At 46.6% G+C, this 25,000-nt stretch overlaps 1 protein-coding gene across 5 annotated transcripts in view; it reads left to right on the forward strand.

Annotated features, from left to right (window-relative positions):
* Positions 1–25,000, forward strand: part of LOC306751474 (disabled homolog 2-interacting protein-like) — a gene marked incomplete at its 5' end in the record, with an annotated part of 83,451 nt that overhangs the window by 28,356 nt on the left and 30,095 nt on the right. For all 5 annotated transcript variants that reach the window (XM_079235047.1, XM_079235048.1, XM_079235050.1 and 2 more), the window contains 3 exons: positions 17,590–17,743; positions 19,629–19,727; positions 21,946–22,500. In XM_079235047.1, the coding sequence (XP_079091173.1) occupies positions 17,590–17,743; positions 19,629–19,727; positions 21,946–22,500 (808 nt within the window). The remainder of the gene's footprint in view (positions 1–17,589; positions 17,744–19,628; positions 19,728–21,945; positions 22,501–25,000) is intronic.

A 25,000-nucleotide genomic window follows, 5' to 3' on the forward strand; every position in this document is an offset into this window, starting at 1 on the left:
ACACACACACACACACACACACACACACACACACACACACACACACGCGTGAAAGAGGTCAATGGCACTCAGTGACTCTTGCAGAGCCACTAAATTACTCTAGATGGTTTTTCACCACTTTCATTTCACTAACAGGCCTCTTTACCGCTCACCCTCCCTTCCACTCATTGTGTGTGTGTGTGTGTGTGTGTGTCAGTCATTTGTGCAACGACAGGTTTTCATTCTTCCGTGGACATATATTCCATATATTTTGCAAACTTCTGGCTCTTCCACCCGCGTGCGTCTGACACACAATTTCACTTTTATTCATCCAACCTGACTGAAAAACAAGCCTCAGTTTCACCTTTACCTGGTGATGAACCACAGTCCCTTGGCAATAGAAAAGAAGCTCCAGCTAACGTGAACTAAGACGTAGTTGTTTCCGCTTGCACGCGGGTCGGCGGCACGATGCTACGAGGAGCCGCAGCACAAAGAAGAGATATGCACTGCATCCTAATTCCCCCTGAATGTTTTTTAAACTGCCGGTTACCATCTGCCGATCCGGAACGCTCAGATCGTTTGCAAGCAGCAAACGTCTTTTCAAGTTTCTGCAGACCGATGAGCACGTCTTGTGATGCGAGCCAGCGGGGCCGTCGAGCCGGCCTCCCATCCAAGTGTCCATCGGGCCGATACAATAGTGTATTTGTGGCGTTTTTGTATAGTAAATAAGAGGTGCAAAACTGTCTCTCAGAGATAAAGGAATCACCTGTCAGGCGGTATCACCTCTTACCACCTTTGTGCACCAGACTTCCTCCTCCTGCCCCAAACTGTTCCCCTCTTTTGGAACGACCTTGTTTTAATTTGTCACTAATGGCTGCATCACTGGAGCCCTTGTCTACCCTCAACATATTTTTACTTTATTAATGTGCACTTCCCTGCTATTTGTTACCGCTGTGAATACATTAATTGATAGAAAGGAAGCACATAAATGGATGGATTCTTTCTCAATAGATGTAGTGACTTGTGGAGCTCCTGCTGCTTTCACTGGAAACCAGTAGTGGACACTGGGCCGGTTATTTCTGCTGCTTCACCCGTTGATAACGACCCGATCTTTAACTACTTTACTGCGCGTGGATGCAAACATCAGGCGTCTGCATCGTGGATGCACATTTAATAACGCGGCTGCTGTAATGCATCATTCTTTTTGATGCATGCTCTGTGAATAAAATACAGTTTCTGCAATATTTATCCGGTATAGCTCGGACTGATTTAACGGGAGAGAGAGAAAAGAGAGAGTCTGGCAGATGTGGCGTAACAGCAGCACGGCGCCGCTGCTGCAGTCTGACCTAGTTAGAAACAAACATTTAAGATCCGAGGTGCCGAGCTGCCTGTTTACCTCTCCGTCTCCTCGCCGCCGAGCCAAAGCAGCGTTGCATCCCACAGGATGCTCTCCTGTCGCTCACACTCGCATTGACACAATCACCAATGCAAAATAGTGTTTTTTCTTTTTCTTGCAACACACTGGAGTCCGTCAGAACGTATTTGACTGATTGAGTCTGGACCGCTGTCGTTGCACTGCATGGCACGCGGAGACATTTAGGGACTGATCAGACAGAGCCAGACAGACCTCAGCATCCCTTTAAAAAAATAAATAACAGAGCCTATAAGTGTATTCTTTGAGTGCTGTCATTGTTAGCTGGATTATGTCTGGGTCAGACGTTCAGCTTTTCATCCTGCATTCACAAACCCTCTGGGATAGCCGGCTGCACTCAGACTGCACTCGTGTCCTTCCATCAGGAAACACAGCGCGCTTCACGCATGACGCCCCACCGTTCAGGGCACGCCGCTGTTCACGCATTACTCCAGCTTTACAGTAGCGCACGGCTCAGTGGAAGAATTGTTCATAGTCATTACTGCACAGGCGTAGACGCGTTGGACTGGATTCAATTTAGTCATTTTACCTTCAAAGATGTCAGAGAAAATACAATATGCAGGATTTTGTTTCAGCTTTGCTGTGATGCACCCAACGCGTAGATAACAAACAGATCATAAATGTATTAGCAACGGGCTAATCTGAGCTAGCCCCACTGTGTTTTGCATGACCGGTTTTGAAATTATCAAAACTGCGACCAAATGTGACCGAGTGTCTGATAATATAATAGTTATATATTCAGGTTAGGAGTAAACTAAACAAAGAAAATCCCCTTTATAATATGCAAAATCCACCCTCTTGTCATTGTAGAGCAATTACACTGGATTGCACCTGACATTGCTTTTACCTTAAGAATAGATCATTAATTTGTCATGCTGAGATTTAAGTAATATCAGTTTTTTGGTCAGTCGTCATGGTTTATCTCCTGTATGACGTTGTATTCATCAAATTTAACTTCTCATTTTTCGTTAGATTCACACATCTAAAACAAAAATAAGCTTCCTTCTTCAAAGGAAACAACTTAGTCAGGTTTAGGCAACACAATTACAATTCCTTTCATAATATGCAATACAAAATTCACCCTCTTGTCATTGCAGAGCAATTTAACTGGATTGCATCTGACATTGCTTTTACTTTAAAAACAGTGTGCCAAAATCCCCCAGCGCCTATTATCAGACATAAAAACAACAACAAAATGTCTGTAATCCACAACCAGTCATGCTGAGGTTGAAGTAATATCAGTGTGTTGGTCAGAACAGGTTTGAATGAACCTGTACTCATGGTTTATCTCCTGTGTGGCGCTGTATTCATCACATTCTGACTGTGTACACATAGTCAGAGTTTTAGACAACGCCTCCTCAAACAACTGCTTTCTTCAAAGCAAACACCTTAGTCAGGTTTAGGCAACACAATTACCTGGTTAGGTTTCAGAGAAGATCCTGGTTTGGGGAGTAAAGCCACTAAAAATGGTGGAACTATTTTGTCATCTTCAGAAGGAAACAGGTGTCCAAGCAGAGAGCGACTGAACTACTTCTCATGAATCGGTCATTATAAACCCAACAATGAGCCCGTGACCTTTTGTGAAGCGTGGGCGTGACCTCCGAGCTCACCCTCCTCCACACCCCATTGTGTGGTCACAAGTGTGTGTGTGTGTGCGTTTGTGTCATGTGTCCGGGAGAGTGAGGGTGATGTCATGTTGGATGACATCACTGCAGACGTGCCGGGAGTGCAGATCAGCGTCCGTGGCTCTCCACAGCCGCCCTGCCCTTATCGGCGCGCCCCGGCCCCCTCGCCCCCTCGTGCCAGCGCCCGTCGCTCTAGAAATAGCTTCAAGCTCTCGCCCCTATCTCCTCTGCCAGTCTACCAATCCCGGATCAAATTGAGCGTGGCGAAACCCTCCCACACACACATTCCTGCTCTCGCTACCACCAACCCCTTTGGCTCGGCCCCATCAGCCAAGTCGCTTTGCCAAAGCACTTTATTTCTTCCTCTTCCTGTCTGAGTCCTCGTCTCCCAGCTGAACCGAGTCCACATGCAACCGGCTCGGAGGCAGAGTCTCATGCACACCTCGCACAACAGTTGACAGGACAAAGAGCACACACACTCCCACTGGAGCAACACGAGGGGGGGAGGGCAGGGCCAAGCTAGGCTGCACCACACACACACACACATGCATGTAATCCCCCCACACACACACCGTCGCACAACATATGCAGGCTCCTCCCTGCGCAAGGAGACCGAAATGGGAGGTGCAGTCAATCACTGATAGTGAAAGGGAGTGGGATAAGCCGGAGTCTGTATGAAGGGGAACCAGCCTTCATCATTCCCCCCCCAAAAAAAGTCAGAGTCGAGCGCCGGGGAACCCTGGAATTCATTCATGCCGAGAGAAGCGAGCGTGTGTCCCGGTCCAGAGACAACACAGGAAGTAGGGCACGCTCTGCACCGGGTGAGCGCGAGAGGGTGGGAGAACGACAGGAGGAAAAGGGAGCAGCGAGAGAGGGAGAGCGCTGTGGCGCTCATTCTCCACCCCTCGTCTTAAAGCAGCAGCAGCAGCAGGAGGCGGAGAGGGAGAGAAGGAGGACGAGAAGCACCAGTGAGGAAGCCAAGAGGCGAAGCAGCAGCAGCAGTCTGCGTCGGCAGCAGGGAGGGGGGAGAAGAAAAATGGAGCTTTGAAATCGCCTCTGCCCTCATCCATCCCTGCCTTTTTCTTCTTCTTTTTTTTTATTTCTTCCCCCCTCCTCCTCCTCCTCCTCCTCCTCTCTTATTCCGGCTCAGCCTCGGTTTCTCTCTCCGCCTGCCTTTGATTGTTCTGTGGAATTCTGACAATGCCTGGTGAGTGTTACCGCCGCTTTCACATGTCACTCGCCGTCCTTTGTGTGTTGCTTTCTGCCCGCGGTTTGGGAGGTTGTGTGTTTTTATCCTCCTTATGTGTGGCCACGAATAGAAATATAGGACTAGAGGATGCTTCATTGAGACTGTTCACGCTCCTCTGCCTCTGTGTGCCGTCCAGCTGTGCCCTCCTCCTCCTCCTCTTCCTCCTCCTCCTCCTCCTCCTTTGCTTCTCTATCAGTGACAATGCAAAGGAGACTGCTCTCCTAAAACACACACACACACACACACACACACAACATCTACTACACTCTGCGTACATTCAGGTTACTCGTTATTACATAATTGCTTTTAAATCCCAAAAGGCTTTTATTCAGAGCGGTGCATTTGTTACACACACACACACACACACACACACACACACACACACACACACACACACTCATATGTGTTTTGAGTCCGAGTGGCGACCATAGCCTGCATGTAGCAGCGGTGCACAGAGCTGGCCTGTGTGACGGAGGGCAGCCAGCTAACACGAGTCAGGTGACCGGGCCGAGCGCCGAGGTCAGCCGGACAACATTTTTCGGGCCGCCGTCCTCGGCGGAAGTCGCACGTTGGAGGCAATTAGCGATCTAAAAGCAAAGGGGAGGACGGAGAGTTTGGGGAGAGAGAGAGAGCAACAGCTCGTCTCATCGGCGGTCTGCAGGAGAGGAGGCGGCCAGCGGAGAGGCTAATGTCGGCGGTTAGTCATCGCTTGGTCCGAGCCTCGGGGGAGTTCGTATTTTAGACTCAGAGTCAGTCGGCTCGCATCATCATGATGTATTTGCATTTTTACGCATGGGTCATTTCACTGTATCTCCCCGACGTTGATTAGATTTCCCAGTGAATGCACCGTGCCCATTCACACACTCCATACATGCGTCCAATTAGTCAGCAACCACACATCAAGCGTCACAAAGTTGTTCCAGTTAGCTGTTCCATCTCAACGTGTCTCATTCAGAGGACCCGCCTGCCTCGCGCTGGCTCCACGGGAGAGGAACATTCATCATTCGGTTTAGCAAACACACAAATGCCAGTCTGCGGCTCGGTGGCTGCAGCGTGCCGAGGCTTCTCTCTGCACCGGGAACTGAACCCAGCTCCAGTCTGCATATCATGCTGCGAGCGCTTGTGCCAGTCTGTATTCATATGCAGGAGCAGTGTGATTCCTCCCAGCCGGGGGTTGTGTGCATGTTTGCATGCACAAACAAATGTGTATGCATTTACACATTACTATGAGCGCACATGCTGTGTGTGTGTGTGTGTGTGTGTGTGTGTGTGTGTGTGTGTGTGTGTGTGCAGATATGCGTATGTTTTACGAGCGCGTGTTTCAGCGCTGCGATCCTATTCGCGCTCACCAGAAGCCGACATGAGCCAGGAAATAGAGCCGATCGTCGTTTTCACAGCTTCAAACGGGGGCATGGAGATATGACAAACATCTCCCAATATTCAGCTTATTTCTCGGGGAATAAACCTATTTATTCACTTTCCCAGCTCTCGGATTGTTTTGTTGAATTAAACACTGATGTGCAACGACGTGAAATATAGTGTCGTAATAATATTCGTGATATATCTGCGTTGCCGGGCAGTATTGTTCTGCTACTTCCTCCCGGTCCCTCCATTGTTCTGCCTCTGTGTAATTACTCTGCCGTAGATCATCAGTGAGGTCCATTGATTTACTGAGAGCTGGTGAAGTGGAGCAGAGCATTAGATCGGACACATACAGGGAGGAGGGGTGTCGGTGCCGCACCCATGGGTCACTCCATTTTGTGGGGGGGGGGGGGGCAATAGGTCAGCCACAGTTAACAGTTAAAGCCCTTAATCAACAACACTGGGACACAACCCCACACACACACACACACACACACACACACACACACACACACACATCCAAGCAGGCGGAGGTGCGTGTTCAGGACTTTTGCTCGTTTGTTGTCTATAAATAGTCACCTATTTGTGTTTGTTGTTGCCGTGCTGAATATTAAGTATCTCCAAATTGTTTTGCACACTTTAAAACGCTTGATTTGCATCCAGCACGTCTACAGGATCCCGACATCGTGGACCTTCAACACACACACACACACACACACACACACACAGACACAGCAATCAATCCGAAAGAGGATTGTGGAGCATGAAGGGAAGAGAGCCCTAACATCACAGGGTTCGTACTCAATGAAGCGTTCATTCTTTGAAAGTCGTGGACAGAATGAAGTCTGGAGAGGCGGCGGCAGGGCGGCTGCGTGGAACGTTGTTCTGCGTCTCCTCGGCTCGGCCTGGTAGCGGATGAAAGGGGAGCATCTGCTCACGATAGGGCCGCGCCGTCAATAATTGAATCACTCTCTCTCTCTCCTGCCCTGGAGGCCGTAGTGCAGAGTCAATAGGAGCTCTCGAGCATCGGTCCTCAAGGTCTCTTTATGTCCTTCCGCTCTTTTATCTCCGTCTCTATATATATATATTCATATATATTTATTTTACACAAACATGCAGAAGAGCTTCCCCGCCTCTGTTTTTATCTGTGTGCCTCTCTCTCTCTCCAGTAAGCTGCTTTACAGAAATGAAATGGACGTCCGGCTATGGAGGGATGGAGGGATGGAGGGATGGAGGGAGGCAGCTCTAATGCCTCTGTTGCTTATCATTTCCTCTCACTTCACTTCCTGCGCCTGCACTTCTAGACGGAGAGACGCCGCCTCTTTATACTCTGGACATCCAGACGCGTTTAAAGGGTTACGGCCATCGCATTGACCCGCTCCGACATGCTTAACAGAAGTATGGAACTAAACTATCGCTACGATGTTGCTAGTTCACTTCGCTCATCTTCCTCTTCCTCTCTGGCCTCCATCAACACCTCCTTGTCCAACATGTCTCACCCTCTCTCCATTCCCTGCAGACTTGTGGCAGCCTGCAGGGAATGGCCGGTATCCACCGATTCTCTTCCTCTCCGCCTCCCTCCCTCGTTCCCTCGGTGCAGGCAGGCGGTGCTCCAGTAAACGTGTGAGCGCCCCGTCTCTCTCTCGCGACCCGCTCTGTCTGCGGCTGAACGCTTGGCTCGCCATCGCATCCCGCCCACCTCGGCACCTCGGCACGATTCAACACGGATTCATCTCACCAATCCACATCGTCCATGAATACGCTTTCTGTCTGTTTCTTTCCGTGTGTGTTCGTGCACATAAACACACATGCAAAATGTAAAAGGCGCGCCGCCACGTGATCCGGTGCAGAAGGTGTTCATTATTCATAGGGGAAGACAAAATAATAAAAAGGTGGAGATTGTTTTCTGCGTTCCTCTCCTGCCACAGTGATTACAAAGAATAGCGCCGACATTATACTTCGGAGCGGTTCCACTCCAGACAAACCTATGAGGTATGATTATTATCGTGACCACAGGAATGAGGAAATCCCCCTGAGTGTTGCGTCTCCGGGCCCTTGGCTTCGTAGTTAACCTTTACCCAGAGCGGCAAGACACGCAGGTCTGTTTACTCGTGATAAGAGCGGCTCTAATCCGTTGCATCGGGTGGGAAACAAGTACGTTAAACCTCCTCCGGCCTCACCTCCACAGATGATACTAAAACGGTTTGGGAGCTGGAGAAAAACCCTAGCGTCTATAATTGGGGTGCAAAGACCTCTCCGCAGTGAGAGGCATTGTGGAGGCAGACGGCTGCTTCACTTAAGTCTTCATGCAGAGCGACGGAGCTGAAATGTGCTCCTGTCGTTCGGAAAGCTGAAGCACTGAAGGGCCGGTTTCCGTGTAATTATTTCACAGATAACTGGCAAGTCTGTCGCCTTTTTCCTTTCAAGCGTCTGTTGACAGCGAGTATCTGCGACGCAGAAAACAATCGTACGATACGTCTTCCCTCCCTAAAACCTGGCCCGGCCTCATTTTCTCTTCCCCCCCCTCTCCCTCGTTGTGTGCCCTCCTCCCCCTTTTCCTGGAGTCCATCTCTCCGGCCAAGGACCCAGCATTTTCCCACAGAGTGCGGCGCTGAAGGCCGGGCCTTTGTTTCCTGCTACAGGGACGCATGGTGGGAGGGAGGGAGGGAGGAGGAGGAGGAGGAGGAGGAGGAGGAGGCAGGCGGACTTCCTGGCTGCCAACTCGGGGTCCTATGTCAGTGTGAGAAAAAGCAGGCGAGACAGATCTGATGATGACAGAAGAGCTGTGTATCCTAGGGACCGACAGCAGCTAAAAACAGATATAGATTTCGCTATATTTCTCAAACAGTTGCACCTAAATAACTTCCCAACAGGCTGTCAGCTGTTTCCTTCTTTCACCCCCTTTTTCTGTGCTTTATTTCTTTGTTGCCCTTGTGCTAAGAGCCGAGGCAGTAGGAGGCAGTTACACGACATTAGATGCGTAGTGAGCGTTTGTTTTTGCGACTTTGTGATTATTGTTGTGCAAAATAGCAGAAAGATAAAAGTAGAGTGGTGTCAAAGGAGGTTAAAAAAAAGCTCTAATTTGCTTCTTACATGGTTTCATTATTTTGATTTCGATAAAGTTGGAGCTGCATTTCATTTTGAAGCGCCATGAATCTCACCTCCATAAGTCCATGTCACGAGCAGACGGTGTAGTAAGCGCTGTAATGTTCCTCTCTGGACTAGAAAGAAACAAGGCGCTGTCTTTTTAAATGGGATGTGGAGAGGGGTGTGTTAGCAGCAACACACACATCCTTTGGGAGCGGTGCAGCTCAGAGGGCAGCGGCTCCAGCCACGTTCCCAGAGACTCCAAAATAGTCTGGAAAACACTGAGACCGGCCGCGACTGAGGAATGCGACCCAAAAGCGGAGTCGTGCGTTTTGGGGATCCGGCTCGGAGAGGTGCCGCTGGACCATGTTTCACATATTCAGTAAATCGTGAGTCTCTTTTTGTGTGTTTTTTAAAATGTTCTCATTCGTCGAGGGTCACAGCTGCACGCTGTGTGTTTTTTTGTGTGTGTGTTTTTTTTTTGGGAACCTCTGGCTCTGCGTCCGCCCACGGCTCACTCAGGGCCGCCCGTTGTGGCTTCCTCTGACAAATCCCGTACGCTACTTTCCGTATGAGCAAGAAAAAAGTCAGGGTAGCTGATTATAAAACGAGAAAAAGGCAAATAGTTGGGAGAGGAAAAGGTGCTGAGGGGGAAAACAAGGACACGTTTAGACTTGAACATGAAAAGTATTCAGTGCCAGAGGCGAATCCACGGCTCAGAGTGCAAAGAAGATCCCGGTACTGACGGTACGCTTTGCTGTTTGGAGCTATTTCACCCAAATCTGGTGCCGATATAATGCAACCACTAAACAAACGTGTTAGTCAGAAGAGCAGCGTTTTGCAGAGGTTGTTTTCCCCGTGAAGAACGCCTCTGCCCTCGTTCTCTGCGTGAGCTCCTTCTTCGTCCAATGCCACAGGGCCGTTTGAATATTCAGGGCCAGGAGTGAAAACAACCCTTCCTCATCTCCTCGACTCCTTTTGCACATGTTGTTATCAGTTCGCCGAGCTCTGACCCGGTTATGCAAGAGAACAACAAAGGCTTCTTTTGCTTTTAACTCATTCATATTTACTTCAGCTTGTGCCACAAAGTTTTTATTCCTCTCTTTACCAACATACATGAGCAGCATGTAAGCCTACACACACACACACACACACACACACATTCTCCATGACCTTGGCGTGCCGGGAGTATTCTCACGGCTGAGTCATACGCGCTCTCTCGCCTCTATTAGTCTATTATTGTAGCTGTGAAGCTGTGTGATCAAAGCATGCGTGTGCATATTGTTGCAGTTAAATGATGAATAGGAACGGGTAAACTCTGCATTTCTCTGTGTTAACACATCGTTAATATGACACGTACAGTATAATAAGTGACGGCATCTTCGAGTGTCGCAGGAACTCGTGGTTCTCGGATTATCCCGTCGAAGGCCGGCGGCTCAAACCGCTCTGACGCCTCGTCGCCCTGCAGGTTTCCCGTGAAGACGAGTCCGTTAAAAGGGCCGACGTCGGCTCGATTATCACTGTCCCCCCGTCTTATGATGGTAACTTTATTATCTCGGCCTCCGTCTTCTACCCCCCACCTCTCTCTCTCTCTCTGCTGTGGTATTTGAGTGCAGATTTAATGAGCGCGCTCAGCGGACACGGCGGTCATGGGTAATTTGAATTACAAAGCGAAAAAGTATAAAAGATGTTTTTGGATTTCTTTTTCTTTCTTTCTTTTTTTTTGGAGCGCTGTTTTAAAAATAGTGAATCAGCTCCGACCTGTCAAGGTTATTTGTTGGCAAAGGGGGCCGAGCTGGCAGGGTTCTTAAAAGCACCTTTTTAATGACGCCAAACAGGAACCAGCACACGTTTCTGAACAGTTAGCTTTTTTATTATTTATTTCCTGTCAATTTTATGCAATTCCTGTGCAGTTTGTGACACACCTTTTAACAATAAATAATGGCAAAAATAAATACTTTTATGGATTATAGTAGACCACTGGTCTGAAATGTAATCGTTGTGAATTATGTGGGACAGAGTAAAAGAGGAATAATGGATTTTTTTATTTCATTGAGTTTTGCAGAATGGATCAACAAAAGCATTTCCTCTGTTTCAGTTCAGGCAGCGTCTCTTATGCGTGCGTGTGTGTGTGTGTGTGTGTGTGTGTGTGTGTGTGTGTGTGTGTGTGTGTATTCCATCCGGTTCAGTCATATTCGATCACCCCCCCTCCCCCGCCGTGTCCCATAAAGGGCATTGATTAAATCAATACACCAATAACACTGCATTGGCGACATCCCAGATGGCCCTTCGTCATTAGCGGCGTCGCTTGACCTTTGCCCTCTGACCGTAGCTGCTACTTAAGGAGTTACTCATTAGTGCGACCTTTCGACCTCATTATACATTCTCTGTCGTTGCGATGTTTTGTCTGTCCTGTTTGGATCCCCCCGATGTGATAGTGAGTAGAGCGGTGGACAAACACCCCGTCACACACACACACACACACACACACACACACACACACACACACTACTCTCGGTGTCACATCTACACCGGTCCCGCTCCAGAGCGGCGGCGGCTCCTGCAGGCGAGTGTCCTGGCAGATGTTTGCACTGAATCACCCTCCCGGCCTAGCGGGGGGAACTCTCTGCGCTCTCACTGTAATCAAGCCGTGTGTGTGTGTGTGTGTGTGTGTGTGTGTGTGTGTGTGTGTTACAGTTACTCAGTGGCTGCGTTGGCTCTCCCAACCACCTGATCTCAGTTACCAGCCAAGCTTCCCCACGATCCAGTGCGTCAGGCATTCCTTCAGACTCCTAACACTCCTCGAGGAGATGCTAACGCTAACGCTAACGCCTTTCCTTTCCCCCGCGTGTCTGTTTAGTGAACAGTGTGTGTGCGCCTGTGTTTGCATTTGTGCCATTCCTGGCCTGTTTTTTAAAAGCTTCCCTCCTTCCCTGTTAATGAAAGGCCTTCTTTGTCCTCTCCTATACTCTCGGCTAATGTGTGCTACCATCTACGGCACAAACTCCTTTTCTCTTCACAAAGGTGCTCACACCATAGCTTCAGTTTCTCAGCGACGCCCGGGGCAGCGTCTCCCTCTTCCCTCGTCTCTTTTGTCTTGTGTGCATTAGACCGCTGGCGCTCTAAAGAGCCTAAAGAGCACTAATGCACTGTAGTGGACCGACGTGACACTCATCTGCGCTAACCATCTGCTTTTTAATGCACATTTTTTCGATGTTTTCTCATTGTCATCGCTTTTGGGACCAATCAGGACTCAAAACGGTCACGCTTGGAAGAGCAGAAAGTAGTTTTTTTTTTGTATTCAGAGTGTCTAACTGTGAGTGGGTTATTGGATGTTTAAGTTAAAAGGCTGTCACATTAGCTGCTGCGTCTCCACTCACTCAGCGTCTGTCTCCGTCCCCCCTAGAGAACATTCTTCTTCTCCCCTCGGTCTGACTTCGACAGTGAATGGCGTCCGCTCTGCCGCTCTCGTTGTCTGGATCTCCCGGCCTCCCTGATTGGTGCTTCCGGGCTGCGAGGCCCGTGGCCGCACGTCAGCGGTCCGGCTCACGCGTTTCGCCGTTCTGCACCGGCGGCGTCTGACAGGAAGCCTCCTGCCTCTCGCTGGGGACCCGGCCCTTTGTTTGCTTGTCTGTATCCTCCGGCTCCCCATCACGCCGCTGTTCACTCCAGTGCAGATGACAGTCGTCGGATGGCAGGTCGATTTTTTTCTCTCGCCCCCAAAACGCTGAATAAAATAGAAAACGGAGACGTGAATCAGCTGCGGGAACGACTTCATCTGATAGCGGCTCATTATTTCCCTGTCGAGCAAGACTGAGGAAGACTTCCCACATGTGCTGGGATCAAATGAGCGATCGTGCTGTCTGCAGTGTGACGGACACGCCGGTGTCTCGTCGCAGCCTGCGGTCCAAAGCAGTGGGAATATTGGACGCCTGACGCATGAATAATGGCGAATTTGTCCGGCTTCCTGTCTCTGTTTCAGAATCGAGGTTTTTGGACAACCGCTGTGTGATGTGTGCGTTCACCACGCGTTTCGTTGTTAACTGTGATTCATTTTCTTCTTCTTCTCCTGCTTTGATGTCGGAGGTCAGAGGCCCAGGTGCTCTCAGAGCGGTTGGTGTTTGCCGGCTGGCTCGAGCTTTTTTTTATTTTTTTTGTTAGACTCTCGTCTACAAATTGAGCCAGCTGTGAGGAGTTAATGAATTTTTGAGCCTCAGCCGGGGATAAGAACATGATGAAAGCGCATCGAATGTGTTGCAACCTCATCTTTAAGCACATCACTCGTCTGGTCTCGTCAGAGTCAAGCGTTATCGCTCCTCCTTTTAGTTTATTTCATGCTTTTTGTAAGAATGATTACAATTTATTTACACGAGAAGCACAAACCGGTGCTAAATATTCCCATAATCTACACACTCAAACCATTCGGTGACCTAACAAGTGCGTCCTCCTCGTTGCAATGAGGTCGTCTGCAGCCTGCATGTCTTCGCTTGTTGAGATGCATGCACAGTTCTCTTGTGTTTGTTTGGCAGAGAGCGTTATCATTATTATTATTATATTAACAAGTAATTGCTGTGCCAGTCTGCCAGCGGAAGGCGTATTGATTGTCGTAAAAGCAGAATGCTGGGTAAACACCGTGCAGGGCGGCCACCACACTATTAGCAAGAAGACTTAACGCTGCAGCGTTAACTGGAGACGAGTATTTGTTGTTGCATGTTGTGTCAGAAGCTTTGGTCGTTAGCGGTGGTTTTGCATGTTGGTTATTATGGTAACGTGAGTGGAAACAAGGACTAAAAGAGGGGTATTGTCTCTTTTGTGCGCTGCTGTCGGAGCGCATGTAATTGTGGTGAAATGAAGCGCACTCTGGCAGGAACCCCTGTAGGTGTAAGCTTTCAAAAGCGCCGTTGTTTGGAGTTGCAGTACATTAATTCAGCCTATCGTGACGGAGCTATCGGTACAAATATAGTCCCCGGTGGCAGAGCCGGCTCGCGTTAGAAGGCTAAGTGCTCCGACGCCTGCACGGGCCCGAGGTCTCGGATCCCAGACAGGCTATCAGATCAACTCTCTTTACAGGATGCATGGCCGCAGCAGCCCAGACTCACTCACCATCCATTACTCCGCTCTGCCATTACGCCCAAACTGAGTTTCCATTGAACCCGAGCAGGAGCCGTGCATCCAGACGTCAGACTGGTGCAGGGGCATGAGGTCCTGAATAGTCAACCTACGTGAACCTACCTCACCTTCCAGAGGGGTACAGATCTAAATACAACGGGTAACTTGGCAACACCAACTCATGAAAAGTCATTTCGGACTTTTTTTGTGTGCAACTTTTGCATAAAAATGCCAGAAAATCGTATTATTTCGAAAGAAATGTTGATTCAACTCGGCCGGCGTATCAGAGAGAAACAGATTTCGTCGATACTGATGTTATGGAATCACTAAATAATAATAATAATAATACTTTTAATTTATATAGCGCTTTTCCAAATGCTCAAAGACGCTTGACAGAGACAAACAGAACAAAAACAAAACAAAAATATAGAAAGACGACGGAGCAAACAAAACAAAAAACAATCCAAAAAAAGAAAAACTGGAGAAGCTGCAATGGAATTAGTCCTAAAACTGAAGCACCTGATTCAAACTTCACATGAATTCATAAAAAAAAACAAAAAAACTGGCAATGATAGTGCATGGTGTGCAGCTCTCACTGATGCACAATTAATTATGTAACCCTGTCAAGCCGGATGCACCGATTCACTACCCTTAAAACTTTTTATATCAAATTAAAAACCTGTGTGTGTATGTATGTATGTATGTATGTATATATATATATATATATATATATATATATATATATATATATATATATATATATATATATATATATATATATATATATATATATATGTATATGTATATATGTATATATATATATGTATATATATATATGTGTATGTATATATGTATATATATATATATATATATGTATATATATATGTATATATATATGTATGTATATATATATATATGTATGTATATATATATATATATATATATATGTATGTATATATATATATATATATATATATATATATATATGTATGTATGTATATATATATATATATATATATATATATATATATATATATATATATATATATATATATATATATATATATATATATATATATATATATATATGCTCATAAAAGCATTCAATACAGTGGTGCATCCATGTATGATCTGCGTTCTTTGCAACATCTGCAGTAATTGTGACACGTTCTTTATGGCACGACCTTTTCAATTATGCATTTTACTACGATGCTTCGTACAGCCGTGTCTGTGTGTCTGTATGTTTCTAGACCACTAGAGACCCTGAGTATCTCCTGGATGTATAGTTTCTGAAATATTTAGGTGGTCCAGAGGAGGAAGAGATAGCTTGATTGATGGGTGGGTGGTCAGGGGAGGAGGAGGAGGAGGAGGCAGATGAACTCCGAGAAAGATATAAACAGAGCGGTGGAATAAGAACAGAGTGCGACGGAAAACTGTGTACCAGAGGGTGGGAAAGAATCCTCCGAACATAAACTATACTCCCACACACACACACACACACACACACACACATGCGTCAGGTAAACACAGAATGAGAGACAGACGGGGTAAAAATGGAGGCAGAGGAATGGAGGATTATCAAGGACATAGAAGGACGTTTGCTGAGAATAGACGACGTTGGGGGAAGGAGAGAAACGCTCTGCTTTTAATGCCAGCTGGTATTTGCAGCGGCTGACATGAGCAGTGTGTCAAACCGGGGGATGCAGACGGGCATTTTTTTTTGTCTTTCTTTCCCATTGTCATTATTACAAAGTGGCCCACAATACGCTGCAACTTGCACGTTGCGGTACGATTTTAATACAGCGCCGCGCGGATGACGGGCAGCATTATTATTCATCAGTTCATACTTTCCCAGTCTCCCACCAGTTCCACTGACACTAATGTGCTCATATGATACGCCGAGACGAAAAAGAAAACCGTAGCGGCGGGGATGAACTATATTCCTTTTTTAAGGAGATGCATGTAGCATGTAGCATGTAGCTTTGCAGGATGACGCCGACTGCACGTCCCAGTCCATTTTCACAGGAAGAATCCTGGCATTCCTCCTTATATTCTAAATATAATACTTGCACATGATTAAAATGTGTCACAGTGTTTGTAGCGTTGCCAGGTTCCCGTCTCTTTGTGAGTCATAGAGGCGCATGTCCAATAAGGTCTCCGTCCCTACCTGCCTCCTAACGGCACATCCCACTAGAACACCTCTGTTTCCCCTCCTCTCCGCTCACTTGACTCGCTCTGAGTTCTGCCCGGTACCCAGTCAGCCAATCAGGACGCAGAGCTAGGTGCAAAACACGCTTCGTCTGCAGCTGTGCTTTGGAGAGAAGGGATCGGAGCTCCTGCAACCAGATCCTCCGATGCGAAGCCAGATCCTCCAGGCGTTTTCTCTCTCTTATATTTCAGACGACGAAATGTGTGTGTGTGTGTGTGTGTGTGTGAAGATGGTGATCAAATAAGAGAGAAAGAGAAAGAGAGAGAGTCCAGATCTTTATCCACTTCATTGGACAGTGGATTTGACAACAAAGCTGGCCGACTGTACAAAGGGTCGCAGCAGAAGAGATGAACACACACACACACACACACACACACACACACACACACACACACGGGATTAGTGTGTAAGCCGTCCGCAGAGGGCACAACCAACAGCATGTTCACACTCATTACGCGAGCAAATGACCCTCCGCCTCCCTCGTCCCGCCAGAGCTGATGCTGCGAGTCGCTGCCCGCGGCCAGCGCTAGCATATTTAGCTTCATCACTGTCAGGCTGGTAGATGCTTTATCATAATTATAACATATTAAAAAGCATTTTATCATAAAGTATCATAATACTTTGAGTGTTTAGTGTGTTATAGTGTGATTGTAAGTTAATTTAAGTGGTTATTGTTTGCTCAAAATATCATTAAATCTGTGCAAGAATAAATATTATAATGTATCATGAAAGTATTATATTGTATTACAACTATTGTAATTATACAACTTGCAAAAAAAAACTAACATGTATTCAATATTATGATACGTGACTTTATAAGTGGTTATGAAACGCTTTATAATGGGTTATGCATATTTGTATAAAGCACTGAGAATCTTTATGAGCGTTTCCACTGTAAGCAGATTATGGCGCATTATAAGTATGTTTCTAATACCTCACTGCACGACATACTTTAACAACTGGGTTGTTATTGAATGTTAGAAGAGCTTAATGTTCGGGCTAAATATGAAGCTCAATAATGTGGATCAAAGGCGGCGCACACACACACATAACCACACACACTCGTTTGCTCTCCTGGCGACAGCCATTCACTAACGAACTCTTGTGAAAACACAGAAAGTAGGGCGACGGCAAACAGTGGAAAGCTCTTTTACTTTGTCTCCTTAATCCTCTCTGGCTCGAAAAAATCGGCAAGAATACACAAGGCTCCGGGGTTTTGTCTCCGTCAGATTATTGAACACTTTGCTAAAGTTCACTGAGCTCCCGTCAACGTGCAAAGGGAGACGGGTCCACGGGGCCGGAACTCCAAAACGAAGCCGGCGTCGAGCAGCTTCGTCGTATCGACGGCGTTGAATGGAGCTGCGTGTTTTCAGAGCAAACGCATCCGTCAGACATGTGTCGCTGCAGGAGGAGCCGCGGACTTTGAGGCCTTCCTTCCTTCCCTCTCTCTTCCTTCACACTCGCCGTGATGTGCATATGCTGCCGCTCTCTGCAGGCTGACTCAGATCTCTCTCTCTCTCTCCTTTGACGCTCTTAGATCTCATCTGATGCCCAGGCTGAAGGAGTCTCGCTCCCATGAGTCATTGCTCAGCCCCAGTAGCGCTGTGGAAGCCCTGGACCTAAGCATGGAGGACGAGGTCGTCATCAAGCCGGTGCACAGCAGCATCCTCGGGCAGGACTTCTGCTTTGAGGTGAGGACGCCGCCAAACAAAGCGATTTAGCGACTTTAACTTCAGTTTTTTACAGTTTTAATGTTTTACTAGCTGCTGCAGGACTCTGTGTTCAGGGGGAAATCTCTCAAGCACAGCAACAAAAACAAAGAGTTAAAGGAAAGTGTAGAGTGGACTTACATTAATCGAGTGGCCGGAGCTACAAAGACCCCAAATAAATGCTTGTGCTTCAGACAGCAGGAGCTAAAGATCAGACTCCATTAAACACTCAAATCAGCTGGCTTACATTTGTTGGATCAGCTTAAGCTCTAATACTTTGTTTTATTTGATTTATTCCCATTTACAACAACTAATTTTGCTCCAAATCTGATTTGCTAGGACTGCAACTACTAATTATGTTCATTATAGTTTTATTTTTTGATACAGATTTTATCGTTTGGTCTAAAAGCAATTCATAAAATAGTGAAAAATGAGCGTGACAATAATAAAAAGAGCAGGGATCCAGCTGCTGCTCTCCATTGGAACTGAAGCTCCTGACTAGCTGCTGGCGGCCGATTATAAGAAAAGGTTCAGATGCAGACGCATTTCTGTGTTAATAAACAGGAGCGATGCTGGAGAGTCTTCAGGTTGTGGAAAATAAAACAGAAGCACGGCGGCAATTTACTTCAGTGAAGAACTGATGTAGTGTCACATCATCGAAGGACAAACTGCCTCTGATCGCTGTCGATTCCACATGCAAACACACACACACACACACACATGCAAACACACACACATGCAAACACACACACACACACACACATGCAAACACACACACATGCAAACACACACACATGCAAACATGTAGCTGTAGCTGAGGAGAGAGAGAGAGAAGTGACGCTCGATGCTGCACCACAGAACTCCACTGATCTTTATTATGCTGCTCATTACATCATTCTGTTTCTTTTTCTTCCTTTTCTGTTCTCTCTCTCTGTGTTTGCTCTCTCTCTCTGTTCATCCTCTCTCTCTCTCTCTCTCTCTCTCTCTGTTCATCCTCTCTATCTCTCTCTCTGTTTGCTCTCTCTCTCTGTTCATCCTCTCTCTCTCTCTCTCTCTCTCTCTCTCTCTCTGTTCATCCTCTCTATCTCTCTCTCTGTTTGCTCTCTCTCTCTTTGTTCGTCCTCTCGCTCTCTCTCTCTTTCTCTGTCTCTGTCTCTCTATATCTCTCTTTTCTCTCTCTCTCTCTGTCTCTCTCTCTCTCTCTCTCTCTCTTTTCTCTCCCTATCTCTCTCTCTCTCTCTTTCTCTTTCTCTCTCTCTCTCTGTCTCTCTCTCTCTCTGTCTCTCTCTCTCTCTCTCTCTCTCTCTTTCTCTTTCTCTGTCTCTCTCTGTGTCTCTCTCTCTTTTCTCTCTCTCTCTCTCTCTCTCTCTCTCTCTCTTTCTCTTTCTCTCTCTCTTTCTCTCTCTCTCTCTCTTTCTCTTTCTCTCTCTCTCTCTGTCTCTCTCTCTCTCTCTGTCTCTGTCTCTCTCTCTTTTCTCTCTCTCTGTCTCTCTCTCTCTTCTCTCTCTGTCTCTCTATATCTCTCTTTTCTCTGTCTCTCTCTGTCTCTCTTTTCTCTGTCTCTCTCTGTCTCTCTCTCTCTGTGTCTCTCTCTCTGTCTCTCTTCTCTCTCTCTCTCTCTCTCTCTCTCTCTCTCTCTCTCTCTCTCTCTCTCCATTCTCACCATACAGTCATTTCTTCAACGCTGCCAAGTCTTCCTCAGTCTCACATCCTCATGTTGTATTCTATTGTTTGCTAAGCTTCTTTGCCGTCGGCAACAAAAATAGGTATTTCAGAACTAAGTTTTGGCAAAAACATTCCGTTCCAATTATTCCCCGTCATTGTTATGCAGGATGTTTGATGTTTAAATCTCTCTCTCTCTCTGTAGGTCACCACCTCCACAGGAAGCAAATGTTTTTCGTGCCGTTCGTCAGCCGAGAGAGACAAATGGATGGAGAATCTGAGGAGAGCGGTGCAGCCCAACAAGGTAAACACGGCAGTGGGCGGGGCCTAATTCAATGGGCGGGGCCACATGCATGCAGCAACCGGCACTAAGCCCCTTCGTGCACAAGTGTCCCAATTCCAAACCCGCACGACGCAACATTGCTCAGTGCAAAGCTCCGCCGTGTGGACATTGTGTCGCAACCCGGCCCTGCGGATCAGAGGAGCGCCCAAAAAGTCCTGAAGCAGCGACGCCATCTGTAGCCTCGACACACACAAACACAGCTGTGGCAAACGCATCACAGCCAGAAGATAGCCTTCATCTCACGGCGTCTTCATCGCTCCTTCGTCTGTCGTTATTTAGAAGAAGAAAAAACGACTCGCTAATTAGTGAGTTTGGGGAGTTTCCCCAGCTTCCTTTGGCAGGGAGCTGGTGTTCCTGTCTCTCTCCGTCTTTTTTTATTATTCCATAATTTAGAGAGATTAGATGCGGTGCAATTTTGTTGTTTTTGGCAAAGTGAGATACCCAAATTCTGTGGATCTAGATAAGGAAGTCTTTGGAGCTCTATTAAATAGATTAAACAGATTTCTCACTTCAACTGCCTCACCGACTAGAACAGACGAGGTGACGCATCAATGTTAAAACCAACTAGTTGTTCATTTCGTTTACTGGAAGCATACGTTGCTCATAGAGAACTTCAAACACGACACGATCTACGATGACGGAGCGACAGAGGATGCAGACTTTGATGTTAGAAATGTCAAATAACAAAGAAAAATGAATATATATTCAGCCGTTTGCAGCACCGATTTGCCAGCTATATAATCAATGTTAATGAGGAAGTCTAAATGCTGGTGTATAAGTTATAATTATGGGTAATTATGATAATGGGAACCACTTACAGAGGTGTCATCTTCCAGGGCTGTGTCATAATGCAAAGTTTAATTATTAATTGAAGGTATGGAGCACCTTGGTTTAGAGGAGGGAGTCATTTTGCAAACAGCGGGGGGGGAATTTGGAAAAATTATAACACTGCTGACGAAGCGTTATTAATACTGATTACATTGCCTCGACATTTTGCTCCCACACACACACACACACACACCATTGAAGACTACATTAGAGTTCAGAAACATGTGATCGTGTGACGGCTGTAGAAGCACAGATATATATAAATGCACAGAGGAATGTTTTGTTGTGTTGTGACGTGTGAGGAGCCTCCAGATATGTGGAGCTGTCTCCGTATTTCCCTCCAATAATGTAATGAATTGCTCCTCGTTTCCTCTCGGCATCTTCAGAAGGTTTAGTTGTCAAGGCAATCTGATTAATAGCCCAGAAATATGCCCCCGCTCTTGTGAATATTATCAATGGATGACATAAGAATGGTGAGTTAGCACTTTGTGAAATAATGCAGGAGAGAAAAAAGCTTTTTAAAATGCTACCGTGAAAAGTTCACGTCATTTAAAAATGGAGAAACTTCAAGACCAGAAGGTTTTAAGGCCGATTCTCATTTCATGTCTGCGGACATTTGATTTATTTAGCTTGTTGCAGGGATCTTACGGTCATGGAAAACCTTTTAAAATGGTTATTTCCAGGCCTGGAGAAGTCCTTGAAAAAAATAAAACCCCAAAAGTTTAGTAAAAGTCATGTAAATGTGTTATATTCATGTGTTCATGTAAATGTGTTATATTCATGTGTTCATGTCGTTCATTTACGCTGAGTTTGAAATAATGAATATGCTTTTAAAAGAAAGACGCTCAAAATATAAGCAGGCATACATACAGGCATCTATATAAATGTTTATTCTTTTAATCAAACTATTGTCTCATTCATTTGAGTCATTTAAGGTTTACTGTATGCTTTGTGTTCTCATTGTTAGTTTAAATACTACATTTACTCACTTTTTACTGTTTACACCCAGATTTCACTAAATGTTTGTCATGGAAATTTGGTTTAAAGTCATGGAAATCTTTTGAAGTCATGGAAATTTGGTTTAAAGTCATGGAAATCTTTTAAAGTTATGGAAATGTGGTTAAAAGTCATGTAAATTTGGTTAAGTCATGTACATTTGGTTAAAAGTCATGAAAATTTGGTTTAAAGTCACGGACATCTTTTAAAGTCATGGAAATTTGGTTAAAAGTCATGGAAAAGTCATGGAAATGTGTATGAACCCTGTTGTTGGTTTACCAGATAATTCCCTCCCACTGGAACCATCATTGTGATGATGTCATCTCACTAAACGACCTCATTTCCTCGTCTCCAGGACAACAGCCGGCGGGTGGAGAACCTGCTGCGGCTCTGGATCGTGGAGGCCAAGGACCTGCCGGCCAAGAAGAAGTACTTCTGCGAGCTGTGCCTGGACGACTCGCTGTACGCCCGCACCACCTGCAAGCTCAAGACCGACAACGTCTTCTGGGGCGAGCACTTTGAGTTCAACAACCTGCCCGCCGTCAAGAGCGTCACGGTGCACCTCTACAAGGACACGGACAAGAAGAAGAAGAAGGACAAAAACAATTACATCGGGCTCGTCAGCATCCCCGCCGCCGCCGTCACCGGGCGGCAGTTCATGGAGAAGTGGTACGCCGTCAGCACGCCCAACCCGCCCAAGGGCAAGACCTCCGGGCCCATGATCCGGATCAAGGCCCGCTACCAGAGCATGAGCATCCTTCCCATGGAGATGTACAAGGAGTTCGCAGAGTACACCACCAACAACTACATGCTGCTGTGCTCGGTGCTGGAGCCGGGGATTAGCGTCAAGAACAAGGAGGAGATGGCGTGTGCGCTGGTGCACATCCTGCAGAGCACCGGCAAGGCCAAGGTCAGTACCAACCAGGACGTATTCCTCTTTCTGCACGTCTGTACGACATGTTAGCCTTTTAAGCCCTATGCTCCCCCAGCGCCCTTTTTTTTACTATGACGGATCCTTCATTTTCTCCACAACCGCATCGTTGTTTAACTTCATTTAAAGTTCTACAATACCGCAACCCTTGTGAGAAGATACATCTTGTGTAAAACATCATTCAAGTAACTGTTAAGTTTATGTACTTACGTAGATTCCAACGACTCACTGGCGGAGCCTACTGAAGAGAATGCATCCAAGCATGCCTGGAATGTAGTTTTCTCATGAAACTTTTAACTTTTCCATTTCTGAACCGATGAATACAGTTGTTTTTCTCACATATATGGGTTCTTTAGGGCCTGTTCTTTCCAAAAAGGTGTGTTATTAGTGTGTGGGACCTTGGTAAGGGTCTGAAAGCACACATTTTGAACCCTTGAAACCGCTCGAAAAGCATTTTTGGCCAATCTTGCTTAGATCACGCTGGTTATTCATAGGTATGATTAAAATATGTTATAGTATTATAACAAATTTGGGGTTCATACAACTACTTGAACTACTTGAACACGGTGAACCTCGAAAAAAAGACCCTGCATAAGGTGAGCGGGGCTTAAACGGTTAGGTAACAAAAAACCCAGCACATCGGAGCATTATCTGTCCACGAGCTACATAATGTAGCGCAGAGGTTAGCTATTCCTCTGCTGCCTGCTGCTCTTCATGTGAACTTTTGACCCCCCCCACACAGCTGTAATATAGAGCAGACAAAGCCCAGACGGAGAGGTGATTTCCTCTCGCTGCAGCAGCCTGTATTACATTTTTAACTCGAGCTAATCCCTCCCATGTATCCCCTGCAGTGCTTCACAGCATACCGATGCAGGACAGGAGTACAGTGTATCCGCCGCCGTCTGCAGATTAGTCCGCCACAGCGGGGGTCTAAGTCTCTCGCCGTTTTGGACTCGGATCATAAAGAGTGGCTGTATTTCACTTTACTTTGACGGCACCGCAGTGAGACAAACGTTGGCTTTTTAAATTGTTTGACGCGTTGAATCAATCAACACGAATCAGCGAAACACTTTGAGGACAGAGTAGTCGTTGAATGTCTTTTAGCTCGACAAAAAACGAGACATTTAAAAAGATTGCGTTCTGAAAAGACACACAATTGCTTTCTTTCTTCGTTTTATAAACCAAACGATTAACTGATAAATTGAGAAAACTATTCGCCCGTTCATCAACAAAGAAAGAGGCTTCATACCACGGATGAATCTAATTCCGTTCCAAAGCATTCCTAATGAACAAACGTGTCTTTTGTTGTCGTCTGGAAATAGCCATCTTGTTGTTTCTTGTTATGTCTGCTGTTTAGCGGGACATCGCTCCCGGCTGCTTTTCTTCGTGCCTCAGCTTTCGTTTTCTTGACAGCATCTCGTCAGCAGAAGCTTTGAAACTTTCTTTGACTTTTATCGCGTCTGAGCGGAGGCGATGAGCGATCGGTGCTTAAGAAGGGATGTCCGTCCACGCTGTGCAGCCGGTTTAGAGCTGCTGATGGATGGGGCAGAAGGCCTCGGCTGGTCCCCGGAGAGACGGACACATCCTTAATCATCTTCAATTAATTAATCCCCACTGAAACTTTTACTTCCCTCTCACCTCCCGCTCTCTCTTCTTGGAGGAGCTGCATGTGAAGCTGCTCTAGAGAAGGTGTTTGAAGGTCGCTCATCGTTAGAGAGACCCTCACATACCGTAAACGTCGGGTTACGAGCTGCTACTACCTTCGGTCAGTGTCCCCGTTAGCTCCCCGCTGTAGCCAGCTGGGGCTTCTGCTAGTGCTCCTGCTAGCACTCCGTTACTTCCCCGCTAACTTCCGCTAGCTCCCCGAAAACCAGAGGGGAGCTAACACTGGGCAGAGGGGACGCGGGTAGTAGCAACAGCAACAGCCGGTAGCTAGCAGCAGCGGTAGCTAATAGCAGCGCTAGCAGTAACGCTAGCTAGCAGCAGCTCTAGCAGCAGCAGCTCTAGCAGTAGCAGCTTTAGCAGCAGCAGCTCTAGCAGCAGCGCTAGGAGCAGCAGCTTTAGCAGCAGCGCTAGCTAGCAGCAGCGCTAGCTAGCAGCAGCTCTAGCAGCAGCGCTAGGAGCAGCAGCTTTAGCAGCAGCGCTAGCTAGCAGCAGCTCTAGCAGCAGCAGCTCTAGCAGCAGCGCTAGCTAGCAGCAGCGCTAGCAGCAGCTCTAGCAGAAGCGCTAGCTAGCAGCAGCTCTAGCAGCAGCGCTAGCTAGCAGCAGCTTTTATGTAAGTCTTGTGTTCACGAAACAGGAGATTCTTTTTCTTAATTTTTTATCTTTGTGGGACTGTAAATACAGAAGAAGAAAAAAGCTGCTGTTGCCTTTTTGAAGGAAGAATTAATGACAGCTGCTTCCGAAATGTCAAGCGTCACAACTACTTCCTTTTCTGAAAAGACTTTCATCGTTCAGGACGCGGTGAAGTGCTGTGGCA

Source organism: Taurulus bubalis, assembly GCF_910589615.1.
Source record: "Taurulus bubalis genome assembly, chromosome: 19".
Classification (NCBI taxonomy): Eukaryota; Metazoa; Chordata; class Actinopteri; order Perciformes; family Cottidae; genus Taurulus; species Taurulus bubalis.